We start from the raw sequence: 22,737 nt of genomic DNA, 5'->3' as shown, positions 1-22,737 counted from the left end.
ATATGTTTTAAGTCATTTTTAAACATAAAATTAATATAAAAAAGGAATCACTGATGAGCTGCTTAATGCTGCTAACATCTCTATAATATTGCATCACAAAAGTATGTGGGCAAACAAACAAACATTACAGCCATGCAAGACTAAATAACTCATACTAAACCGGCTGCCATGAATCTGCTGCTTTTAAAGCCTGTTTTCTACTTCTAGCACATCTTAGAACACAGCTGCAGGGATTCAGCCACAACACTGGAGAAATAAGCCCCAGAGATGCTGGATGGAGTTAGGTCAGGGGTTTTCATCTTTCACTCTGTCAGGTTTTTCCACACCAAACTTGGAATCTGTTTCTTTGTGGGACTTTTTTGGGCACAGGGCCACTGTCCTATTGAAACAGACCTGAGACCTGAGCTAAATCATGTTCCAAGCTGGATGTACATTATTGTCTTGAATAACACTGATAGAAAAAGTGTTAGGTTATCATATTAGAGTTATGGAGAAAGCCAGATCCCCTTCATGAACCCCAGTGGAGTCGTGCCTTGTCTTTCACTTGTTAGGTAAACATGCAAATCATTACATTATTTAGCCACACAGGGATTGTTAAAAAGCTACAACCCCCCCCCCCCCCCCCCCCCCCCCAAAAAACCCAAAAAACAGAAAAATAATATAAATATATAAATATATTTTAAGTTGTAACTCTGCAAGTCTACAAATTTAAAATTGTCTAACAGTACATCATCATAGCAGGGGCGTTGTCCCCCAGCACAAGCCCAGTGCATCTCTGTGCAGCAACGATAAGTTTATCTCTTGTGTGTTTGGAAATTTGCATTTTAAACTTCCTGTGAATCTCAATTTCATTTACATTTAAGATTTACTCTCTAGGTAGGGGAAATTCCATTCAAAACCCTAAAATGCAAAAGCATGTTTTCTGAATATTTTTGACATATGTACATAAAATATAAATGATTTATAGGTAATGCGCTTAAATTTGTTGAAACATCAATATTTAATTGAACAGGTATATTGGCTGATTTGTGCATTGTCTGTGCCTGAGGTTAAGATGGACCCCCATATACGTGGTCATACATCCTATATGCTTTTTCCTTTTTTTTCCTGCCCAATGCATCATTTGAGTATATGCAAATTCAAAAGTGTAAAATTAATTTAAAGTTCTTGTGAGGATGATTTTGAACGGTTTGGTTTTACATGTAGGTTGATGTCTCTCCACTCACTTTGTGAGGAGCATCACTCAGCTTTTAAAATGCAACAGCCTCCTCTAGTGGAAAACACAGAGAAGTGCATATTGGCAATATGTGGTCAAAAGTACATGGACAATTAAACAGGAAACGCTCTGCACCTTTATTGTGTCTTCAACCTTAACAGGACTTAATAATTTATGTTGTTGGACTTGTCTTTTTTTTTTTTTTTTTGTATGGCCTTTATTTTACTTTCGGTTTTTCTGAAGTTAGTTTCATGTTTTGTTTTGTTTTGTTGTCTGATCTATTATTGTACTTTGTATTACAATTAACATAAAGTGTTAAACAATTACGAAATATTATTTTTTTACCCCAGTTATTTTGAGACAACATGTTGGTTCCATCAAATTCAAAGTGTGCCAATGTTTCTCTTAAAATGGTATATATTCTCAGTTTAAAAATTTATATTCTATATTCGGTTGTCAATAAAATATGGATTTATGAGATTTGCAAATATTGCACTGTATCGTGTGTCTTTTGTTGTGTCTCCCTCCTCTCATCCCAAATTGATGCTCAACAGGGTTTAAGTTTGGAGACATGCTTGGCCAGTCAAGACCCTTTACCCTCAGTTTATTGAGCAAGGCAGTGGTCATCTCAGGGGTTTGTTTGGGGTCATTATCATATTTAAATACTGCTCTGCAGCCCAGTTTCTGAAGAGAGGAAATCATGCTTTACGTCAGTATGTAAAATTACATGCCGGGGTTCATGGTTCCCTCAATGAACTGTAGCTCCCCAGTGCCGGCAGCACTCATGCAGCACTATACCATGACCATTCACCTGGTTCCCACCACCTGAAACCAAATAAGATTATCTTGGTCTCATCAGACAACAGGAGATGGTTCCAGTAATCTATGTCCTTAGTCTGCTTGTCTTCAGCAAACGGTTTTTGCCTTGTTTCTGCTTTCTTGTGCATTATCTTTAGAAGAGGCTTCCTTCTGGGACTACAGCCATTCAGACCAATGCATGCAATGATGCATTGTGCAGTGTATGGTCTGAGCACTGACAGGCTGACCGCCCCACCCCTTCAACCTCTGAAGCAATGCTAGCAGCACTAATACATCTATTTTCTAAAGACAGCCTCTGTGACACTGAGCAAGTTCGAATGTGAGAGCAATAAAACCAAATTTAACACACGTGCTCCCCATTCACACCTGAGATCTTGTAACACTAACAAGGCACATGACACCAAGGAGGGAAAATGACTAATTGTTTAACAAATATGTCCTCAAACTGTTTAAGGAGGTCAGACTTCCCAATCAGGCACATAACATACAAATTCCACACGAAAGGCCCAAGTTGACTAGAAAGTTCAAAGAGGAACCTTGTTGCTGTATAGTGACAGTGCTAAATTTTGCACTACCATACTGCCTAAAACCATGAACCATCCATTGCAAAAAATATGTAACTGAGACAATACAAGACAGAAAAATTGCAATCAGTCTATCAATTGTCTATAAGTGGCTTTCACACATGTTTTAAGAACTGATGTACCAGGCTTTCCACTTATATTTAGAACATTCCTTAGACTTACTTAGATCCTCCCATGCTTTATGTGGCATATCGGGAGGCAAACGAACGCCACCAGGCTCGATCTTGTGCCCGGGTTTCAGCTTCTTCCAACGATATATTATTCCAGCCACGTCAGAACATTCCAGACCACAAAAATTGCACTGATGGTTTTAATTTATTTGATCTTACTTTTGCTGTTTTCCCTCATATTTGAGAGGTTTTGACTATTGAGAATGAGTAAATCTGTATCTGTATTATTATGAGAGTGGCCTCTAGCTATTGCCTGATGCATTTTCCCACTTGAATTAGGTCATTACTGGCTAAACATACATAAACTCTTTTGTTTTGTTTTTTTTTTCAAAGTGAGAACTGCAGCAGAAAAAAAATGAACAGCTGTCAATAAGCTGTAAATGAATGAGGTATCAGACATGACTTAGACATGAGGTTCAGTCTCCTCTCTTCTCCTCAGGTCAGAATGACTAATCACCATCACAAGTGTTTGTCAGTTGAAAGGTGGAGACCAGGTGAAGTAAACCACCTGGAGGGCTGGAGAGTCAACAGCTGTTTCCTGTCACAGCATGAAGTCATTGGTGATTCTGTGATTTGTTGCTGTCAGGGTATATCAAGAGAGAGACATTCAGCTTCCCTGAAGATGATATATTGATCTCTACACTTGTTTAGATTAAATCTTTTAAGACTCTTGGCTGCAAAAGTGCTACACCTTTAGGGGTTTATACAGAAATAAACTTACAAAGAAGAGTTATTTACTTTGCATTCTCCTTTAATACTTTAGCAAATAAGTGACATTTATTTATATAGTGCTTTTGGGATGAGTAACAAAATACAAAAGACTTCAAATCCACTGAAGACAAAGCTGACAGAAATGAAAAGCAATCAAGACAATTCGGAAACTAGTCTCAATAATTTCTTTTAACTCTATTCCTTGTAGGAAGTCTATATTGCTCTAGGATTTAAGAATTTCTTTAAAGTCTTCTTTTCTTGCACTTTTCTACCAAACATTTTTAGTTTTTTCCCCCTAGAATACATAATATCTCTTGCAGAATGTCACTGTTGGCCCAAAACCACCAGTGGATACTGTGACTGAATGTACATTTGTCTAGGAGATTTCATTGCTGTCCTGGTCTGTTAACAGACATCTGGAGCTGAAACAAATTTCAGAGGGTTTTTATAAATCAGGTCAAATCGTAAACACCATCCTCTGTGTTCTCTCCTCGTGTGTGTTCAGCAAACAACTCCTCGGGGAAGCTGCTACTGTCCTGGTTTGCCCCAACCTCACACACGAGCTGCCTGTAGGGTGTCATGTCAAATTTGTCTGTCCAAAAGACAAAATCTGTTTTGTTTTGTTTTTTTAAAGATGAGCTTTAATTTAATAAAATATCACTCAATTTGATTAGCGTCATTTTTATATGTGTGAGAGTCGCTGCGGCATCTCTGATGGTTTCTGAGCCCCATATGTTAGAAAAACGAGACACCCATACTGTATTTTAATGGAATGCTCTACTTGATCCCCTTTATTGCCCTGTAGAGAACATATTCCCTCGAGCCTCCTAATTTTGCCATGGTCAGTGAGTTTACAGAAGTTCCTTTGTAGCCATTCTTGAATGAAAACAAGACTTCACACACACACAAAGGGAAAAAACACATATAATTTTTTTCACAGGAGGAATTTGAGTTGTTTGTTGGCCTTATGCTCTGTCAGCTGTTGCTGCAGTGAATGCTGAAACTGATGAAGCATGCTATGACATCAAGCAAGAAAAAGGCTGGCAGAGAACCACCCACTCAACCACAAAAGCTTGTTACAGATGTTCCTCTCTCCAGCACACCTGGTCTCTAGAAGTCAGTGACTGCACTATTTGAAACGATACGTCACTTAGACCTCTGAGCATAGCTCTTAAGAAAACATAACTTGATCCATTAAAGCTTACAAGGTGAATCCAGGGCATCTTCGTTTAGCTTCTTCTTTGCTATTTTTATACTTCTCAGTAATTACCTGTCAATCAAACACTGAGAAAACACGGTATCCTTGGAACTGGTCTTGATATATCTTGAACAGTTATACTAACAACTACTGGTACAGGAGCTTATATAGCCAATGTTGTGAAGGGGAGGATGAAGCAAGGAGATAAAAATTTAAAAGAGAAAAACAGTAATCATTCAATTAAAAAAATGTGCAATCACACACAAGAAAAACACAGAGGTGTTTACTGAATAAGGGATACTTTTGTTTGTTTGTTTTTTTCAGATATGATTTACAAGAAGATTGTCATTGTAAAGTCTGAGTTTTACATTTAATGGATCTGACAGTTAAGCTATAGTCCTCTAGTCTTTTTAACTGGGTGTAATTCTGTGCTTACTTATATCTGTAGGGTAACTACTGAGTAACATGTACCAGTTGTGATGAGACAAATACATATGGGACAACTTCAGCCTCTTTAAAACACAAATGAAAATATACATGATAAAAACAGAACATAGCTTGCTAATGTGATATTCAAAGATTGAGCCATTTAAAAAAATAATGGAAAAATGTGCGAGTGGTCAGAGGTATTATTGGGATTAAGATGCAACTGGATATCATCTGCACTGAAATGAAAAGCAAGCGTTTGAGTGTGATTTCACCAAAAGCGAACATAAAGAAAATAATACCAGGCCTAACACTGAACCTTGGGGAACTCCACAAATCATTTATGGTAGCATTTATTTGTTTGTTTTATCAATAACCACATTTCTGTATGTTTTCTTTTTACAGTAATTCTTACCATGCACTGTAGAGCTTTCGCAAACTGAATATTGAGCACTTACCCATGAAAAACATATAAAGTCATTTTAGGCAGTTTGAGGTTATCTACACTATATATCAGGATTATATATTATAGTGCAAGAAGAATGACAAATTGTGTGCTGGATAATATAAATATATTATCCCATTTGTAAAGCAGAAGGTTGTATTGCAAACAGAAACAAACCCTATTGTTATTGTTATCTTAAAAACTGTCAAAAGTGTGCACGATCCTCATCTAAGAATTTGTTTGAAGCAGACTTAAGTATTTTTTGTTCATTCAGGCACTAAAGCACAAAGATAAGCTGGGTGTAGAATCATGTAAAGCAGTCTACCAAATTAATTATCACTAAAGTTTGCACATTTTAGCTGTCAAATTAATATGTCTTTGAAAAAAAAAAACAGAAAAAAAAAACAAACAAAGCAAATGGACATTCAGCATGAAGCCCAGAATCTCTGCTGCAGTTTCACGTGCTCTTAAGTGTGGTTTATTTTAGTCAAAGCTTCCACACATAAACAACTAGGGTGGGAGAGTAAGAGCTCTCGAATCATTCTATAAACTGTTTAAGAAGAGGGTGACACAGCAGAAATGGAGATGAAAACAGAGAATCTTGCAAGCAGAGGAATTTTGCAATCTAATTCAATTGTATCGTAGAAACTACTTGCAAAAAAGAATAAGGAGAATGAGAATTTAAAAGTAGAGTCAAACTACTTAAGCAGAGAAAGAGGATTTTTTTAATCATTTATAGACGTAGCAGATATCATACTGAAGGGATTTAAAATGTTGCATTTGTATATTTTAAGTCATTCTTGATTGTTTCCAGATACACTTAAATCTGAGCATGTCTTAAGGATGCAAACATTTTAAATCAACAAAGTTTTTTGTTTGTTTTGTACACAGTAGAAAAATTGATGAACTGCGTGGTTTAAATTTTGAAGACGCTGGGCATGCTTATTTCCTTTTCCTTCATTATTTTCTTACCTGCACTGATGGCCTTTAGTGTGTGTGGATATGAGCTATGTTCTGACTCCATCCATGGTGAGTCAGATTGGCAGATACAGATATAAAACGCGGCTTATTGACTGGCAGTCCTGCCCATCTGTTGCGAGAACCATTTCCTATGATGTGTGAGATTTTAATCTTTTGATTTCCTTTTTCATTAACAGCCCTTATATCTGAGAGACGGGTAGTGGAAGATGAGGGGCCTGATCTGTCTCTCTCTATATATGAAAATCTGGAGTCTGGACCTCCAGCACTGGGGTTTGATAGCTGGTGAGGAAGCACTGTAACCAATGGGTGACTAAAGGTTCATTTTAGACAGGAAACAATATGACTAACAATGAGCAAGACCAGTGTTTGTAGAAGAAAACAGAGTGTTAAAAGCGATACTGTGCAATATCTTCTCTTTCTAATAGTAACTGGATTTGATTAACAAAAAAACACACTTTAAAGTATGAGGGTGATAATTAACCTCCTTAAAATAACTTGTTTTCCTGGCATCTTTTAAAGCAGTCTGCTTATTTATTTTCTGCAGACTGAAAATAAATCCATGTGCCATATTGCTTAGGATCATGGTGCAATGATATTATTGTAATATGCTGTGTATGTAACATATGTAAGATTTATGTGTGTTAGATTGATATTCTGGAGGAACCTTTATAGCACTGTGCAGCGTTTTCCATGGAAGCTGATCATAATTAGCCATACAATGCATTAATGTAAGTACATATAGACAAATAGGGTGATAGAGCAGGGCGATATGACCCAAAATATTTATCACGATATACATTTGAAAATTTGCGATAACGATATAACTGACGATATAATTGACACTAGACAAAATACTTTACAACTCCACAACTTTATTAGTGCAAAAGAAAAAGATCAATGTATTTTCACTTAAACAAGCAGCTGTTTTTTATGTGCATTAAAGTTATATAAAAATTTAACAGTGCAAATGCAAATTCCTTGCTGACAGTTTAACCAAAAGGCATTTCCAGTGGAAATTGGCCGACAGATCCTCAGCATAACCATGTATAATATCCACAAAACTTAAAAAGAGGTTATACACACACAATACGGTAATATGTTGAAGCACAGTATGTATCACTCCGCGAGGCTCCTGCCTACGATAGCCGTAATGCTCCGACAATCCATCAAGCTGTGCGGGTTCGTAGCTTAGCAAAGTCGTACTAAAACATTTGACAGATTTTCGAGCGCCGTGTACCACATGAAATTGTTTCGAGGTCAGTAAACACAACCAGAATTCATACATAAGGCACACGGGATTATAAGGGGCACTGTCGATTTTCAGATTTTAAGTGTGCCATATTTTTCAAAAAACACGGTAATAACAACGGCCCACTAGCATGCTCTACCAAAAATGATGTACTTTCGCCCTTCTCATTCTCCATCGCCGCCATGCTTTTTCCACCATGTACGTATGAAAACAAAGGCACTGCGCATGCGCGTTTTACCCATATTCTATCACGATATTTCATTTTCTTATCGTTGCCCAACATTATACCGGTATTACCGTGAAGGGTATGATATGGCCCAGCCCTATAGGGTGACAAGATGGGAAATTTTTAAGAACAGAAGCAAGACAAATTCCACTGTTTTTTCAGACATCAACATCCTGAACTAAGAATTATCCCCTGAGTTCATTTAACCTGTAATGAACTGCTCTGTTGCGTTCTTTTATGAGTGATCCCGCTGATCAACTGAGTGATCAAAGCGGCACACACTTAATCATAGCTCTTCTCCATGAGATAAAGAACTCCGAGAGGTAAACATTCCATCTGGAGAATGAAACAGCCGGAACCTTTGATGGGTCAACAGCATCAATCAGAGTTTACTGTCCTGATCAGCGCTGAACCAGGGTTTTTATTGACTGTGCAGGTGATAAATAACCTCCACTGAACTATATTTGGGTGAAGAAGAATGATCCACCTCCCTGGTAGTCTCTCGCTTTTGTCTATGAGATTATTCCCTTTAGTTTCCATTCAGTAGCTTGTAAATTATTCTGGCAGTGCGGTCACTTCATGCTTTAAGAAAAGACGCCTGTTTGCTTCAAGTACCAGCAGATGGCGTCATAATAAGTCAGATACACTGACTGAAATAGATTGAAATAGATGAAATAGATTTTAAATGTTTTAGTGCAATCAAAATTGGCAAACAAAAAACTATGTTCTTTTTTTACTCGACTTTAGCAGTTTCTAGCAATGCAGAATTTTTTCTCCCATATGGTATGTTGACGTCCAAACATTGCAGCTCTTGTTTAAGAAGGCTCAGATTTGCTGGTCTAACACCAAAATAGTTTTTTCAAGGTTTTCCATCAGAGTTTGTAACCATGGCTGTGGAATTGCCTCTAATTCTTCCACACTTACAGAGGTGTACCACTGACATTTCGCAATAAGTACAGCTTTGTGCACTGGAGACCTGTCAAGACATGAAGACAGAAACAGTTTTTTCTCCACACTCCTTTAAACCAGCAAAAGGGTCAGTTTTTCTCTTCACTTTCACGTTTTGATCTCAGCCATAGTGCAGCCTGGACCACATGAACAGAAAATAGAACTTAGTTGTTGTGTTGCAGGTGCTGTGGGTGCAGATGCAGATCATTCCTGCAGTGCACGTCATACACTGAGGTTTCCAAACTCTGTGTGTGACCATGGTTCACCACCAGACCAAGCTTTTCCATCATCGTCTTCTACTGCTACCCAGCACGACAAGAACATGAGCCAAAACAGAGTTCACCACCACAGGAGCCACACAGACACACCCCAGGGGTATACACTCACACAAATGCACAAACCCTGTGTCGGACACACCCCTTGCCAAGCGCATCAGAAATGCCCCGAGGTATGGCAAAACACAGTTGCTCCATCAAACATTGGCTACAGCAAGCCAAGGAGTGTATGAGAAACAGTCTTGCATGTGAGACTAAAACCTTTCTATCTTCTCATGCACAACAGAAGGTACTAAAACAGCTGAGCTGAACTGAAACTTGATCCTAATTACACATAAATTTTGCTAAGATTTCTAGCTTCATTATGTTAGTGCATGAAATAGCTCACTACAAAATAAAAACAGAAACTGTCAACCTAAAGCTTCGATTTTGTACACAAAGCATCAAAAGTTGCGCTGTCCATTTGTTATGCTCTACTTGTATAATCGGTGTTCTCAGTTTTAACTTTGAACTCTTTTTAGAACTGTGTCATGTATATGTTATTTAGGATTTTGTTGCTTTATGAGTTTTTCCTCCAATGACAAGAAATAGTCAATGAATGATGCACATTGACAGGTTAATTGCTCTCTAGTGTGTTGTCAGAGATAACCATGTTGTCCTCTGGGAAATCAAGGAGGAAGGCTTACTGTTGAAAACTGAGAAAAGTAGGAGGAGGGAGAAAACTATTACTCTGTCACGTTACTTTTCATAACTGACATCATTGAAAGAGCTGTAAATCCAGTTTAACATTGAAAATGTCACAAATTCCACCACTGCAATACATTCTACCCCATCTATTAGTTTCATTAAAGCCTCACTGTGCAGTGAGTGCAAAAAGCCACCACCTGTGCAGATCCACAGCAGATTCCAAACTATTAATTCTGCATACACACTCTCTGTTTTCAGGCTTTCCAGTCTCCAGTCCGAATGCCCTCCTTTCAGGAAGTGGGACAAAGGAATTTTTTGAGCTGCCCACTGTGATTCATTGCTGACACACACACACACACACACACACACAGTAGGTTTAGCCTTTATTTTAACTTAGCTCATTATTCATGGTTTAGTTTTAACACGACGACCGGCACTCTGACTCAGAGGGGTTCTGGAGGAGAGTCAGGTGGAAGTTGAAAAAAGAACTCTTCTTCTAGAAAGAGTTTTGTTCACGTTGTCTTTGTTTTACTGGCAAGCAATGCAGCATCAGAAAATCTAAGTGTGCAGTTTTAAATTGGTTTGATATCGTTTTTTAGTCCTAAGAAGTAAAAAGGAAACATAGATTTAAAATATATATATATGTCGGCTAGTAAAGAATTGCTTTAGTGCAAAATAGCTGGCATTAAACAAATGTAGGTTGTACGAAGTCACAAGACAATAATGCATAATTATAACATATTATTAGTGCTTGAACTAATATACTAATATTCACAGCTCGAACACGTCGTTAATGCTTAGTTTAACAGCTCCTTCTTACATGGCTGTCTGCATTGCCTTATAGTCATAGACCGATTAGCTTCTGCAGCACCTGAAGAGCCGCTCGGAGCTCCAGTGGAGGAAAAGAGGCGGGGCATTGCGCACCACGAGAGGAACTGAGATGTGAGCGGGTCTCTCTGCTGGATGCAGCCAGAGTTTAGTCCCACGCGTTACAGCAACAGCAGGTCCACGGGCTTGCCTAAAACCGAAGAGTTTAAAACTAAATTGGAAGAAAAAAAAACTTTGCAGGGGGTTTATTTGTTTCAGCGAGAAGAAGAATCCCGGGTCACTCTGGATTTATTGAGAAAGTCTCAGTCTTGAGAGATTGTCCAGCGGAATATGATTTGAATCAGCAAGACGTACCGCACTGTTGCTCACTAACAGAAAAGCAGGTAAGTTTGTTTCCAACTCCGCTAGTTTCCAGGCTTTTTTTTTCTTTCTTTTTTTTGGGGGGGATATACTGTATATTCGTGGACCCTGACCCTCTCCTCCTCCTCTGTATATCGCAGCCTGTTTGGAAATGTTTTTTCTGGCTCCTCACACCATTTCACCAACTTCCCATTTGTGTTTTCTGAGCCTCTAGCCATGACTCACTTTCCTTTCAAACTGAAAACATTTTCACTGTTTTCCACCTCGCCTTTTGTCTTTTGAAAAAAAAAAAAGAGAGAAAGAAACAGTCATGCTTAGAGGTTGTGATCTTTTTGTGTTTGGTGCAGGTGCACACTAATGTGCCCCCAATTACTCATAACAGATAAAAAGCAAGTCTTTTCTTCTCTTGACCCTGTCCTGGGATGAGAATGTTTTATAATAGAATCCTACATTGTTTAATGCTTATTTTCTTTGGCACACTATCGTCATCCTGCTGTGTTATTCCGTTTTTGACATGTATGAGTACCGCTTCCTATGTTTTCTGCCTTCAAGCACCTGTTAGTGCTGTCTGTGTGAAAATCTTCTCCGTGAAACATATGTTGCATCTGAAAGCTGAGTTTTCTCCCCCAGACTTGCTCTACAATAGCAAATGAGCTCGTACCATTTAGACATCGATATAAATCAGGCAGATAGCGCTCACTGGGGGGGTTCTGAATGAACTTACGCATAGCTGTGGGCATGAATATAAAACCCAAACTAACTGTGCAGCATGTTATTGGCTTATTTTAGTTTACAGCCTGGGTCTGTGTGTATGAAGCCACATCCAGACAGGGAGCATGAAAATGCGCATTTTGCCAATTCTCTCTGGTGGTGCTGTTGCCCCCCACCCCCCAAAAAACCTCCCAGTGGATTACCATTTAGTTGGTGGGGTTATTTATCATTTTGCTGGAAGGTGCCCCTTGCCTTCTCCCTCCCACCTCTTTTGTTTTAATTGAGTTTATCTTTGCTCCCTTGGGTACTTGCTGTCTAAACTTAGGCCAGTGCCTGCTTCAGCGTGTAGAATGGCCTCCTCTCGGGGTGATTCACTGCTTTGCTTTGTGCTGTGGTCACATGGGAGCAGAGCAGAGCACCACAGAAGTGCTCGCCCAAGTCTTGTTGCTTGTTCATCCAGTGGCCAGTGAAGGCAGATGTTCAAGTGTCCATGATAAGAAGACTGATATCAAAGTTCTGTGTCACCAAAAAGCCTCCAGTGACTTGAGTATGACTATATTAATTGCTTGTGGTGATGTGAGTAAACCCTGACTTTGCTGCCTGACAGAGTTCTATTTGTGAGTCTAAATAAGGGATTTGAATCTTCCAAATCAGCACAAACTGGAGCTTTTTCCCAAAAGTTCACACTCTACACAATTAAGGCCACCTACTCAGAGAGGCATGTGATGAATGCTTTAGTGCTTGTTGTTATAGCAGCGATGTTTTAATAATTCATTTCCGTGTCTTATTTCTGGAACAGGATGAATCTCTGTTTGCTTCATGCCATCATGTTGCTGTGGGCCGTTCGCTCCAGTGTGCAGGGCCAGTGTGATAAATCATCAGAGGATACCAAACTCAACCTCTCTGTCACCTATGAGCTCCCATCGTTTACTGCAGAATTCCCAATCCAGAACATGGTGATACTGGATGGAGTCATCTATGTTGGTGCTGTAAACAGAATATACGCCCTGGCCCCAAACTTGAGAAAGCTGTCAGAGTACCACACAGGTCCGCTGCGTGCCAACGAGACCTGTGGCCAGAAGCTGAACGGAGCAAGCAGCAGTGGAAGAGTAGACAACCACAACATTGCCTTAGTAGCGGAGAACATTTACGACAAGGGGTTGTACAGCTGTGGCTCAGCAGATAACGGTGTTTGCCGCCGTCACGTCCTGGATGATGGCGTGAGTGCAAAAAGTGTAGATGAAGAAGTCTACTGCTTTGCTGACAAGAAGAAACTAGAAACCGGGCAACCCGATGACTCAGATGTTGTAGTCAGCCCTTTGGGCTCCCAAGTGCTGAATGTGGAGAGCAATGTCATCCAATTTTTTGTTGGGAACTCAGAAATTCCCGGCAGAAGAAACATCTCAAGCAGTGCAAAACATCCCCATACCCTTTCTCTGCGGAAAATGAAGACAAGCCAAAATGGTTTTACTTTCTTCTCAAACAGATCATACATGGACCTAATTCCATCTCTACGTGGAAATTACTACCTGCGTTACATTTACTCCTTCCAGAGTGGACCCTTCACCTACTTCCTGACCGTGCAGCAGGTGAGCAAGGACTCTCAGGCCTACCACTCCCGCATAGTCCGCATGTGCTCCACAGACTCTGTGATTCGTCGCTACGTGGAAATGCCCCTTCAATGCATCAGCACCAATAAGCGACGGCGGCGTTCTGGGACAGGTGTGAAAGTGTTTAATATCTTGCAGGCAGCCTATGTCACTAAAGCAGGAATTGACCCAGAATTCCAGAAGCTCATGAAGTTGGAAGAGGACGATGATGTGCTGTTTGCTGCCTTTGCCGAAGGAAAGCCAAACTCTAAAGACCCAACACCTAATTCAGCGGTTTGCGTGATTGCCCTGAACCAAATCAACAGCATGTTCAAGACCTACATGGAAAGGTGCAACACCATAGAGCCATACCACTTCACTGGTTTAGACAAGAATTCCTGCTACAATGTGGTAAGAGCTGGGAGTGGGAGGGGCTTACAGTTCAGTAAAAGTCATTGTAGACCAGAGGTGGGGGAACGCCAGGTCTCAAGGCCAGTGTCCTGCAGGTTTTAGATGCGTCCTTGATCCGACACAGCTGATTTAAAGGGCGAAATTACCTCCTCAACATGTCATGAAGTTCTCAAGTGGCCTTGTAATGAACTAATCATTTGATTCAGGTGTGTTGACCCAGGGTGAAATCTAAAACCTGCAGGACACCAGCCCTTGAGGTCTGGAGTTCCCCACCCCTGTTGTAGACTTAGAGGGAAAAAAAGAACAATCCCATTTAAATAGGAAAAAAATATTTGGAAATAATGTTTGTCTTGCTTTTTATAACTTCATAGCGTTTCTCCATTTTAAAAAAAACAAACAAAACAAAGCAATGTCCATGTATTGTTTCAAATATTTGGTCTTTCTAAGATATAATAGTTCTTGCAGTTATGTTCCAGTACAAGTCTGCAATGACTATTGCTGCATTCACATGTATTTTTATGGCACTTTTTATGACTAGAGTGAGTTTTCCTGAAGGAAGTTTTAGAAGTGTTCCAGTGAAGTTTTACAAAGATGTCTGATTTTAATCTTTTGGAATTATAGACTTTACCTGTTAGACTAAATCCCATTTAGTTTGTTGGACGTAGAGACTGTAAGTTACTGGGTGGTCTCAGGTTCACACAGGCGTTGTATCTACTTTGTGCTCGTCTAAGTGCCCTTGAGCAAGACATTGAAACATAACTTTGACCTCTGGCACCTGTTTTTAGGGGTGTACAGTGCAGTCTGTTGGTCAGGGGCAGTTCTCGCATTGTTGTGGCTCAGTAATCCAGCACACTGAACATGAAATTATAGAATGACAGCGAGCCAAAAAGTCCTGACCTTCAGCTTTAATTTGAAGTTGTTAACGTACATATTAGATAAACACTGTACAGCTTGTTGTCATCTCAAAAGACTCATTCCACATTGGGAGCGAAAGACAGCCATGTAGATTTTTTTTATGCCAAAATCACCAAACGTTCTTGACTTGCCCAATCTGTCCAACTCATGATATGCTTATCATATGCTAACGAAATATCATTTTCTAAAATAAGCAAAAATAAGAAAGAAACAGAAAATGTTGAAAAGCAAAAGATCAGTGTGGATCTTTCCGTGAGAGAGTTTATAGTTTCAGTCATTGAAAAGGACCGAAGTATTAAATAAAATTACATTTTCATTGTATGTTGATTGGATCAACATTTAAAAACATCTGCCTGATGTTGTGGGCCCTGGGCTCTTTGCTCTGTTCTTCAAGTCAATACTGAGAAGGTTTTGGTGGTTAAGCACATTTCCTGCTCAGAGAGGCTGCTACTGTCAGAGAGTGCAGTTGTCAAGTTAGGAGATGCTTTGCTCTGCAGCAATTTTCAGGTGGGTGGCACAAGTCAGAATAACATTCCCATAATGAGAGCCCAGGTTCCATCATAAGACTGCATTGTATCAAGATGAGTAGCAGTAGTTACTTAACTACTTAGTGTTTTTAATGTTGTGGCTAATGGATTTTTTCGGTTTCTTAAAATTTCTTTACCTTTAATCTGATGTGGAAGGATCTCTGAATTAAATCTGAAAGTCAGCTGTAGCTAATATTCTAGAGAAGTCCCCCCTCCTCCATTGCTGTTGCAAAATTGTGGAAGCTGGTCATCTTTTCTGCTTCGCCTCTGTCCTCTGATCTATCAGCAATGGCCCAATCAATCGGCTGAATCATCTGATCAATAATGACATGAAGTTAACTGCTGACCACCCTGACAAAGGGCCTGTCAATATGTGTACTAGAGCTTGCCCCTTCGTGACTTCATCTTTACTTAACCTCGGCATCAGTCAGTACTGTATATTACCAGTCAGGCACTGGATTACCTCGATATATTATGCAGTGAATAGGTTGTCAAAGGGCAAGCACACACAGGAGTAATGAGAGAGTCGAGTGGAAACAGCCAACACACTCCAGAGGAAAACTGCTGTCAAAACACTGGGCGTGTGTGTTACTACAGAGGCTGTTTTTGTGTCACGAATTGGCTTTAAAATCGTTGGATTAGCCTTCATAGTAGCAACGTTTATTGCCGCTTGACTGCAAACCACAACCATGCACCATATCTGGGGTTAAAAAGCATTTCTGATTGATGAGGTTTGCACAATTTATCCTTTTTGTTATAGACTGTGTACTCCAGTGAGTGACTTTTGCATACTAGGCTGCTGTGTTTTAGACACTTTAGTGGATTTCTCTATCTTTCTAAGTGTCCTTCTTGTACAAAATAAAAATCAATAAACAGACAGTTTAAATTAGCTTGAAATGCATAACCCATTCCAGTAAACAGCAAGTCTGCAATATAGTGTAATCCTCATGAGCAAAGATTTGTTTACATTCAGCTTTTGCCATTGCTTGCATGCTTATGGCTTAATAATCCTATTTAATGAACCTTTAGAAATGACATGTTTGCAGAACTGTGTTTTGAATAGTCTACATGCTTATTCCATTCCATTTCCCTCACACAGACTTTAAGAATTGCGATTTAGTTTTGAACAATCACCTTGCTCTCATTTAAAAAGATTCAGTCAGTGCTAAGTGGCTAGCCTTCCATCTCCTGCTTCCATGAGAAGGAAACAGGAGACAACTGAATGTATCGGCCGTAGCTTGTTATCACCAATATCCGATTCAGCTCATCAAAGAAGGATAACTGATCCGGATCAGTGCATCCCTAGTCATTTAGAGAGTCTTTTGTTCTGTGGTCAGAGTATCTCCAGCTCTAGGTTTGTAAACTGCAGGTGCCAACAGTTGTCCTTTTGGTCTAAAGATCCACTGGACTGCCATTTGAACCAAAACGTACAACTGATGGAGAACTGTGCCATGTGCTGCTACACATCGTGCAGCAAGGCTGCAGAGAAGAACAAGAATGCCATCACTAGTTGAATTCTAAGACTGCAGAGTTTGGTCTCTATCTATGGGATGAGGAGCTCACTGATGAGGCAGATGATCAGATCATTAGTAATTGTCACAAAGTGTGTGTAGTATTATATATTTATTGCTCTAAAAGGTGTGAGTACGATTTCTGTCATGTCCTAATGCATGCAAATTCAACCTGCTGACACAAATACAAACTTTTCTTGCTGTGTATCAGTTTTCTTCTGCAGGTCTTTTTTTCTGATGGATTCCTTCTTTTCTGGACACATTACCTCGACTAAATGTTCATTAAATGTTCACTGTTTGGACACTTTTATTCGTTCATGTTCCACTGCATCAGCAGATGCAAAATGAACAGAAATGTAGTCCATAAAACATTCCTCCAGTGTACTACAAGTGATCAAAATCTGCAACGCTGTATCTTGCCAATCTGTGGTCTGATCTTTTAGTTCTGAATGTGGTGATTTTTTTTTCTTTTCTTTTTTTTTTCTTTTCTTTTTTTTTTTGATGGGAGCTTACAGACAGACATGAAGAGTGACACGTGGTTGAAAGGAGATTGAAAGCAGCTTTACGAATACATGCACATACGTGGTGGGTGGGTGTTTGTGTACATCAGTGCAGTCCTGAGAGCTATCAGCAGCAGAGATCCACAGGGGAAAGTGAGGAATGCTGGGAGCAAGGGATGGTGGGGGGGGGGGGGGGGGGGGATTTGAGGGCAGTGCATATCTGACTCTCAGTGAGCTGTGATGAATGGCTGGGGGATAACAGGGCATCAGCAGCTGGGTGGAAGATGATCCTCTAAACCCGCTGTGGCAGCCAGCCACACTGGCAGTGTCTCTGCCCTGCTTGCCCTGACCCCCACCTGTTACCGGCACCTGTGGGAAAGTGCAAAATGCATCCACGGCGAAACTGTTTCATCATGATGAGCACGAATTTGCAAAAGTGCATTGGTGTTTAAAAATTAGAAGATGCGCTTTTAAAGTTTGTGTCATTGTAAAAACAGGACTCCCATTGGGACAGAGCGGGGCGGGAGGGGAGAGTTATAAATGGAGAACTCAAAACAAACCACAGACCAGACCTTGTTGCTCTGTGCATCACTGCTGAACAGATGTGATTTTTTCCCGCTGCTTAACAGTGAATACATTTGGATCCTGAACCATTTATCTGCTGTAAGCTCACAAAGTTTGTTGAGCTACTGTGCGCGGGATCAAAACAAAAATCTTCCTGTTGCAAATCAAACAGCTCCCACCTCAATCTACTTCGGCTCCAAACTTCTTGAAAAGGAGACGCATTTATCAGATGGCAAACACCGAGCATACCCTTTTCTCTCCTGAAACCACAAACAGCAATTGTCTGTTTCCTCTCCTTGACAGGGACAGGCTCCATAAAAACTGCTGTTTTGATCACTGAGTGAGAGTGCACTATTCCATTATTAGACATTCTTTCCTCTTGACTCAGTTGATTACAGGGTGACATCAGTTTTTGCTGGAGGTACAGGAGCATCTCCGTGCTGTGTAATTATCAGAGGACTCCTTCTGTTGTCTCTTTGTCATTCACTGCAGTGCACACACTTTGATTTAAAAGTTGATTTTAAAAACTGCGCCTCGTTCTTTCTTTTGCAACTGTTTTTGCTCACTGCTCCTTATTTAGTATCCTGACACAGACACGCAGCCACTGTTGACTTTGTTTCATTCGTCTGCAAAAAAAAAATTAAAATCTGGGGTTTCAAAGTATCTCAAAGTTTGAAACTAGAGTTGCACAAATGCAGCAGTTCAAGTGCCAAATTGCTGCTGCCAAAAGAGCTTTTACCTTTCAATTTCTCTTTTATTGCTGACAGTCCTCATGTCCTCGGCTGCCAGCTTAAGAAACAAGCTGTAACAACAAAAGGCTATCGAACAACTGTCCACCTGATGCTCGTGCTTTAAGTATGGCGTAGAGTCATGGCTCCACTTAATAGATTTATGACCTATATTCAGTGGCATATGGCAGGTAGACTCTGTTATCAGGAGGTTTGTGAGAGTTAAGCACAGCCATAAATTCATGAGCTGCAGACATTTGGAGGATTCATACTTAGGCACACAAGAGGTTATTTTTGTCAGTTGCTCCACCAAACTGTGTGTTTCTGATGGAAGACTCCCAATAGGGATCTGGATGAGGTTGAAAGCTCAGTGTAAGAGCATGTTTGAAGTTTTTAAGTGCTGGTTGTCAGCTCAGACCTGCCTCTTAACTCCATTTCAGGCAGCAAGATATGATAAATGTTGTAATGATGAGTGGCCCTCTTTTCAGCTGTCTTTGTGACAGAAAAAATCTGCTTTTTAATTATTTCTGCAGGCTTATTTCTGTCTGCACGCTCCTCTCAGTTGCATGAAAGCCATAAAACTGAAAAAATAATAGGTAATGTTAATCATGAAACAACTGAGCAGCCAGGAGCAACTTCTATTTACTTTAATATTAGTTTATAATAAATTAGATCTATTCAGGATGTATAGAGCAATTAAAAACTCCTAATAATCAACAGGTAACTGCTAATGAATCCATTAATTTCTTCAAATTTGAAATAAATACGATTAGAATTTGTGTGCATGCTAAATCCAAACAGGTTTTTGAGTGCTTAATCATCCAGTCTCATTCTTTTAACTAATTATCTTCTAAACACATATGCTAAAATGTAATCTCAGCTCAGCGAAGATTGAATTTGATTAGTCAGATTTTATATTTCACTTGCCCTCCACCTCTGAGAGAAATTCACGAATATCAAAAGCACTCTTTAAACTATTGATCCGGCCCCCAGAATGTGCTGTGTCCTGACAGTATTGCTTTTGAAAAAGACATGTGAAGCCATTTTCTGGGGTAATGTAGTGTGCAGGGCCGTGGCAGGGATTTTTGAGCCTTTCCTTAAGTCTACTGAGGGAGCAGAAACACTTGAGACTAGAAATAAAGAACAGCCACATTCGGGGTCAAAATTATCATCAGATTACCATTGATCTGAGAAAACCCACCAAAGGCTGATTGCTTTTAAATTGAATTTTGGGCCTGATTGATTATAGTGCGAGTAATATAATTCCAGGAGGGAGACAGTTTTGACCGACGGTCATTTTAATTAAGCTTCTTGTTTAAATGAACAGGTTTTAAATGGTGGCTTGAAAAAAAAAAACCCAGCCAAACAAGCTGCTACAGATACTCACCGAGTGATATTTTGTTATGTCTGATTATAAAATAGTAAACGTCATTTTATGTGGTTTCAGGGATATGTACAGGTATTTAGTTGCTAGATGAGATATGATTTCATTATATTTGCACATAAAATTTTTGTATACAACACTGAGTACATATTGTAACAGCTACCTCATTAAAATATGGAATACAAACACTGCTGGAAAGTGTTTTTGTTCCTTTTGTTCCTCAGTTTTTAATAATTAAAAACTCTATTGCTTCTACTTTTTGTACCTACACTTATGAGGTTGTTACTTTATTTTACAAATAAAGGTTAACATAGTATAACTATAAAAGTGTAACTATAAAATAACACTAATAATTCACATGACCTACACAGGTAATTTCATTAGACTTGTCTTTTTTGAAAAAATGTGCCTGAAAACTACAAAACAAACTGGATGTAGCTGAATTGTGTCCCCAACAAAGTAAGTGGGTAACCTTTATTTATTCACAGCTTGTAAAAACAGAGAGAGGTTATAGAGAGGTTAAAGTATGGGGGGGGGAACAAATGTGTATGAAACTGTAAAAGGCATGATGTCAAGAAAATACCAAGACACACATAAGAAATGTAATGTATCTAATGTGACAGCAATTACTGAGAAATCAATCTTCACTTTACGTGTCCCAGATGTTTCATAGATTTTTTTTTTTTGTACTTTTCCACTGACCTAATGAGAGTTTCAGGTGATTAGATCCACAGCTGTCAGACAATAGATGGACTTATTGCTGCAAATCTCTCAGTGGTGCTGCTGATTCACTGGGTTCTGCAGTGAATGTCATGATTTTCAGCCCCACATGCCCAAACCTGCTTATGGCATCACTAAGCTGGTATTTGTTCATTTAAACATATGCATGAAACAGATGTGCAAAACAGCAGGCTTTATTAAAGCAAAGGACATTATAGTCATCATTTAATGAAGTCACTTAGTTTTTTTTTGCATGTGTGTTGGGAGGAATTTTTACTTTTATTCACAGAGGACAGTGGTGATGAACAGGAAATGTGGGGAGAGCACGTAGGGGAGTGACATGCAGTAAAGGCCTGTTGGCTGGATCGACTCCATCTGGCTGTGATGAGATTTTACCCCAGTGGTATGTACCCTAAACATTTGGCCATAGGGTTGACCTAATACACCATGACACTTGAACAATACATAAACATTTACCACTATTGGCAGCCAGAAAATGCATTATCGGTGACTGTTTTCTTCACAAGCTATGGTGGATTTAGCTCTTAAAGAATTTTCCATTTCACTTCCAGGATAGACAGACATGTAACAGGTGCCCGCATATACAGAGTAGAGAGAAGTGGCGGTAACAGAATTACAGAGTACAGACAAATGTGCATGGGTTTTCTCACAGCGCTCCATTTTCCTCCCACAATCCAAAGACATGCACAGTAAGCTAACTGGCAATTCTAAATTGGCGTAAGTGTGGACTTAGGTGTGAATTGTTCCCCTTTGACAGAACAACAGGCTTGGATACTCACACCCAGTGATTCTGAATAAAAAGAATTGATGGATGATATGATAAAAGGAAATGATCTTACATTTTTGTGGTATCTGATAAGTTTGTATGTTTATGTTACTTTTGGTTTGTGGCACATGCTCCTCCATCCTTTACACATTCTGCGTTACCACTCAGATTGTGTTCACATGTCCGGGCCTGTTCGTGCCATTGCTCAGTTGGGTGCAGAACCCGGCACTGCTCACAGCAAGCGGGCGCGTCTCCGTCTGTGTACAAGAATCAACAAAAGAATGAAAATAGCAAGTTCTTGTCCTGTCCTGTCGCTCTCTTTTTACTGCTCTTAGGCCAGTGTTTTGATAAAGAAGACATTGCATGAGTGATTGTGGGAAGGATAAGATCAGAGCTGTGTTCCAGTAAGTTGCATCTATCTCTTTACATATGTTAACACAGAGCTTTTGTGCACCAGGTAAATAAAAAGCAGAGCTGGACAAATATGTTAGGTTTGTTAACAGATCAACTGAACACAGCAGCATAAAAATGAACAGAAAATAGGATATGCACATATATGATTCAGTGATAATTGTAGGGACAGAAACTAAATCATCAACTATGCTTTGACTGATTCCAGCTGCTCAAAAATGAGAAAATCATATATTTTCTTGATTTCAAAGTCTGTGTGAAACTCTGATCTATGTGCAAAAAGAAAAATGGAGAAAATAATCAAGCAATTTGCTGATAGTCAAGATGTTCGTTTGGTTATAAGGGTGAATCCATAATAATGTTCAACCCATGTAAAGTACTTTTTGTGTACCATAACATCTTGGGAAATTCTTCATGCCCTAAAGCAATACATTCTGACTTGCTGTGAGGCGGTAAGAGCTGGCAGTTCTGTATTCCTCCATTCTCAGAAGGGCATTGCATCACCTGACAGCCATGTTGGGACAGGTCCCCTCTTCAAAAGGAGAGGCTTGGTCAGCACCCACTCAGGAAAAAACATGTATCCGATGTCTTGGTTTCCAAAGTTTTACCCTCAAATTAACCTCACCTTGTCATGCACAACAATCATGACAGCACAACTTGTCATGATTCATGACAAGTTGTGCTGCTACTGTGAATCATTAATTTTGACCAATACGTGACTAACGATCACCTTACAGAATCTTTTTTTATTTTCTTTCAGTTTTTTTGCTTGTAGAAGATAAAACTGTTGTGCAAAAGTTTGCCTTTTTTTTTTTTTTTTCTTCTTCAACGCTGCCCGTTTGCCTCTGCAGTGTTG

At 39.5% G+C, this 22,737-nt stretch overlaps 1 protein-coding gene across 1 annotated transcript in view; it reads left to right on the top strand.

The window, feature by feature from the left end:
• Positions 1-10,916: 10,916 nt before the first annotated feature.
• met (MET proto-oncogene, receptor tyrosine kinase) overlaps positions 10,917-22,737 on the top strand; it is a 72,505-nt gene continuing 60,684 nt past the window's right edge. Inside the window, exons 1-2 of the mRNA XM_063479102.1 lie at positions 10,917-11,146; positions 12,634-13,834. Coding sequence (XP_063335172.1) covers positions 12,635-13,834 — 1,200 coding nt within the window. The 5' untranslated portion in view covers positions 10,917-11,146; position 12,634. The remainder of the gene's footprint in view (positions 11,147-12,633; positions 13,835-22,737) is intronic.

This window comes from Pelmatolapia mariae, linkage group LG7 (assembly GCF_036321145.2).
Source record: "Pelmatolapia mariae isolate MD_Pm_ZW linkage group LG7, Pm_UMD_F_2, whole genome shotgun sequence".
In the NCBI taxonomy this organism is placed as follows: Eukaryota; Metazoa; Chordata; class Actinopteri; order Cichliformes; family Cichlidae; genus Pelmatolapia; species Pelmatolapia mariae.
Note: the sequence above shows the minus strand (reverse complement) of the source record. Positions and strands in the feature narration are given on the sequence as shown.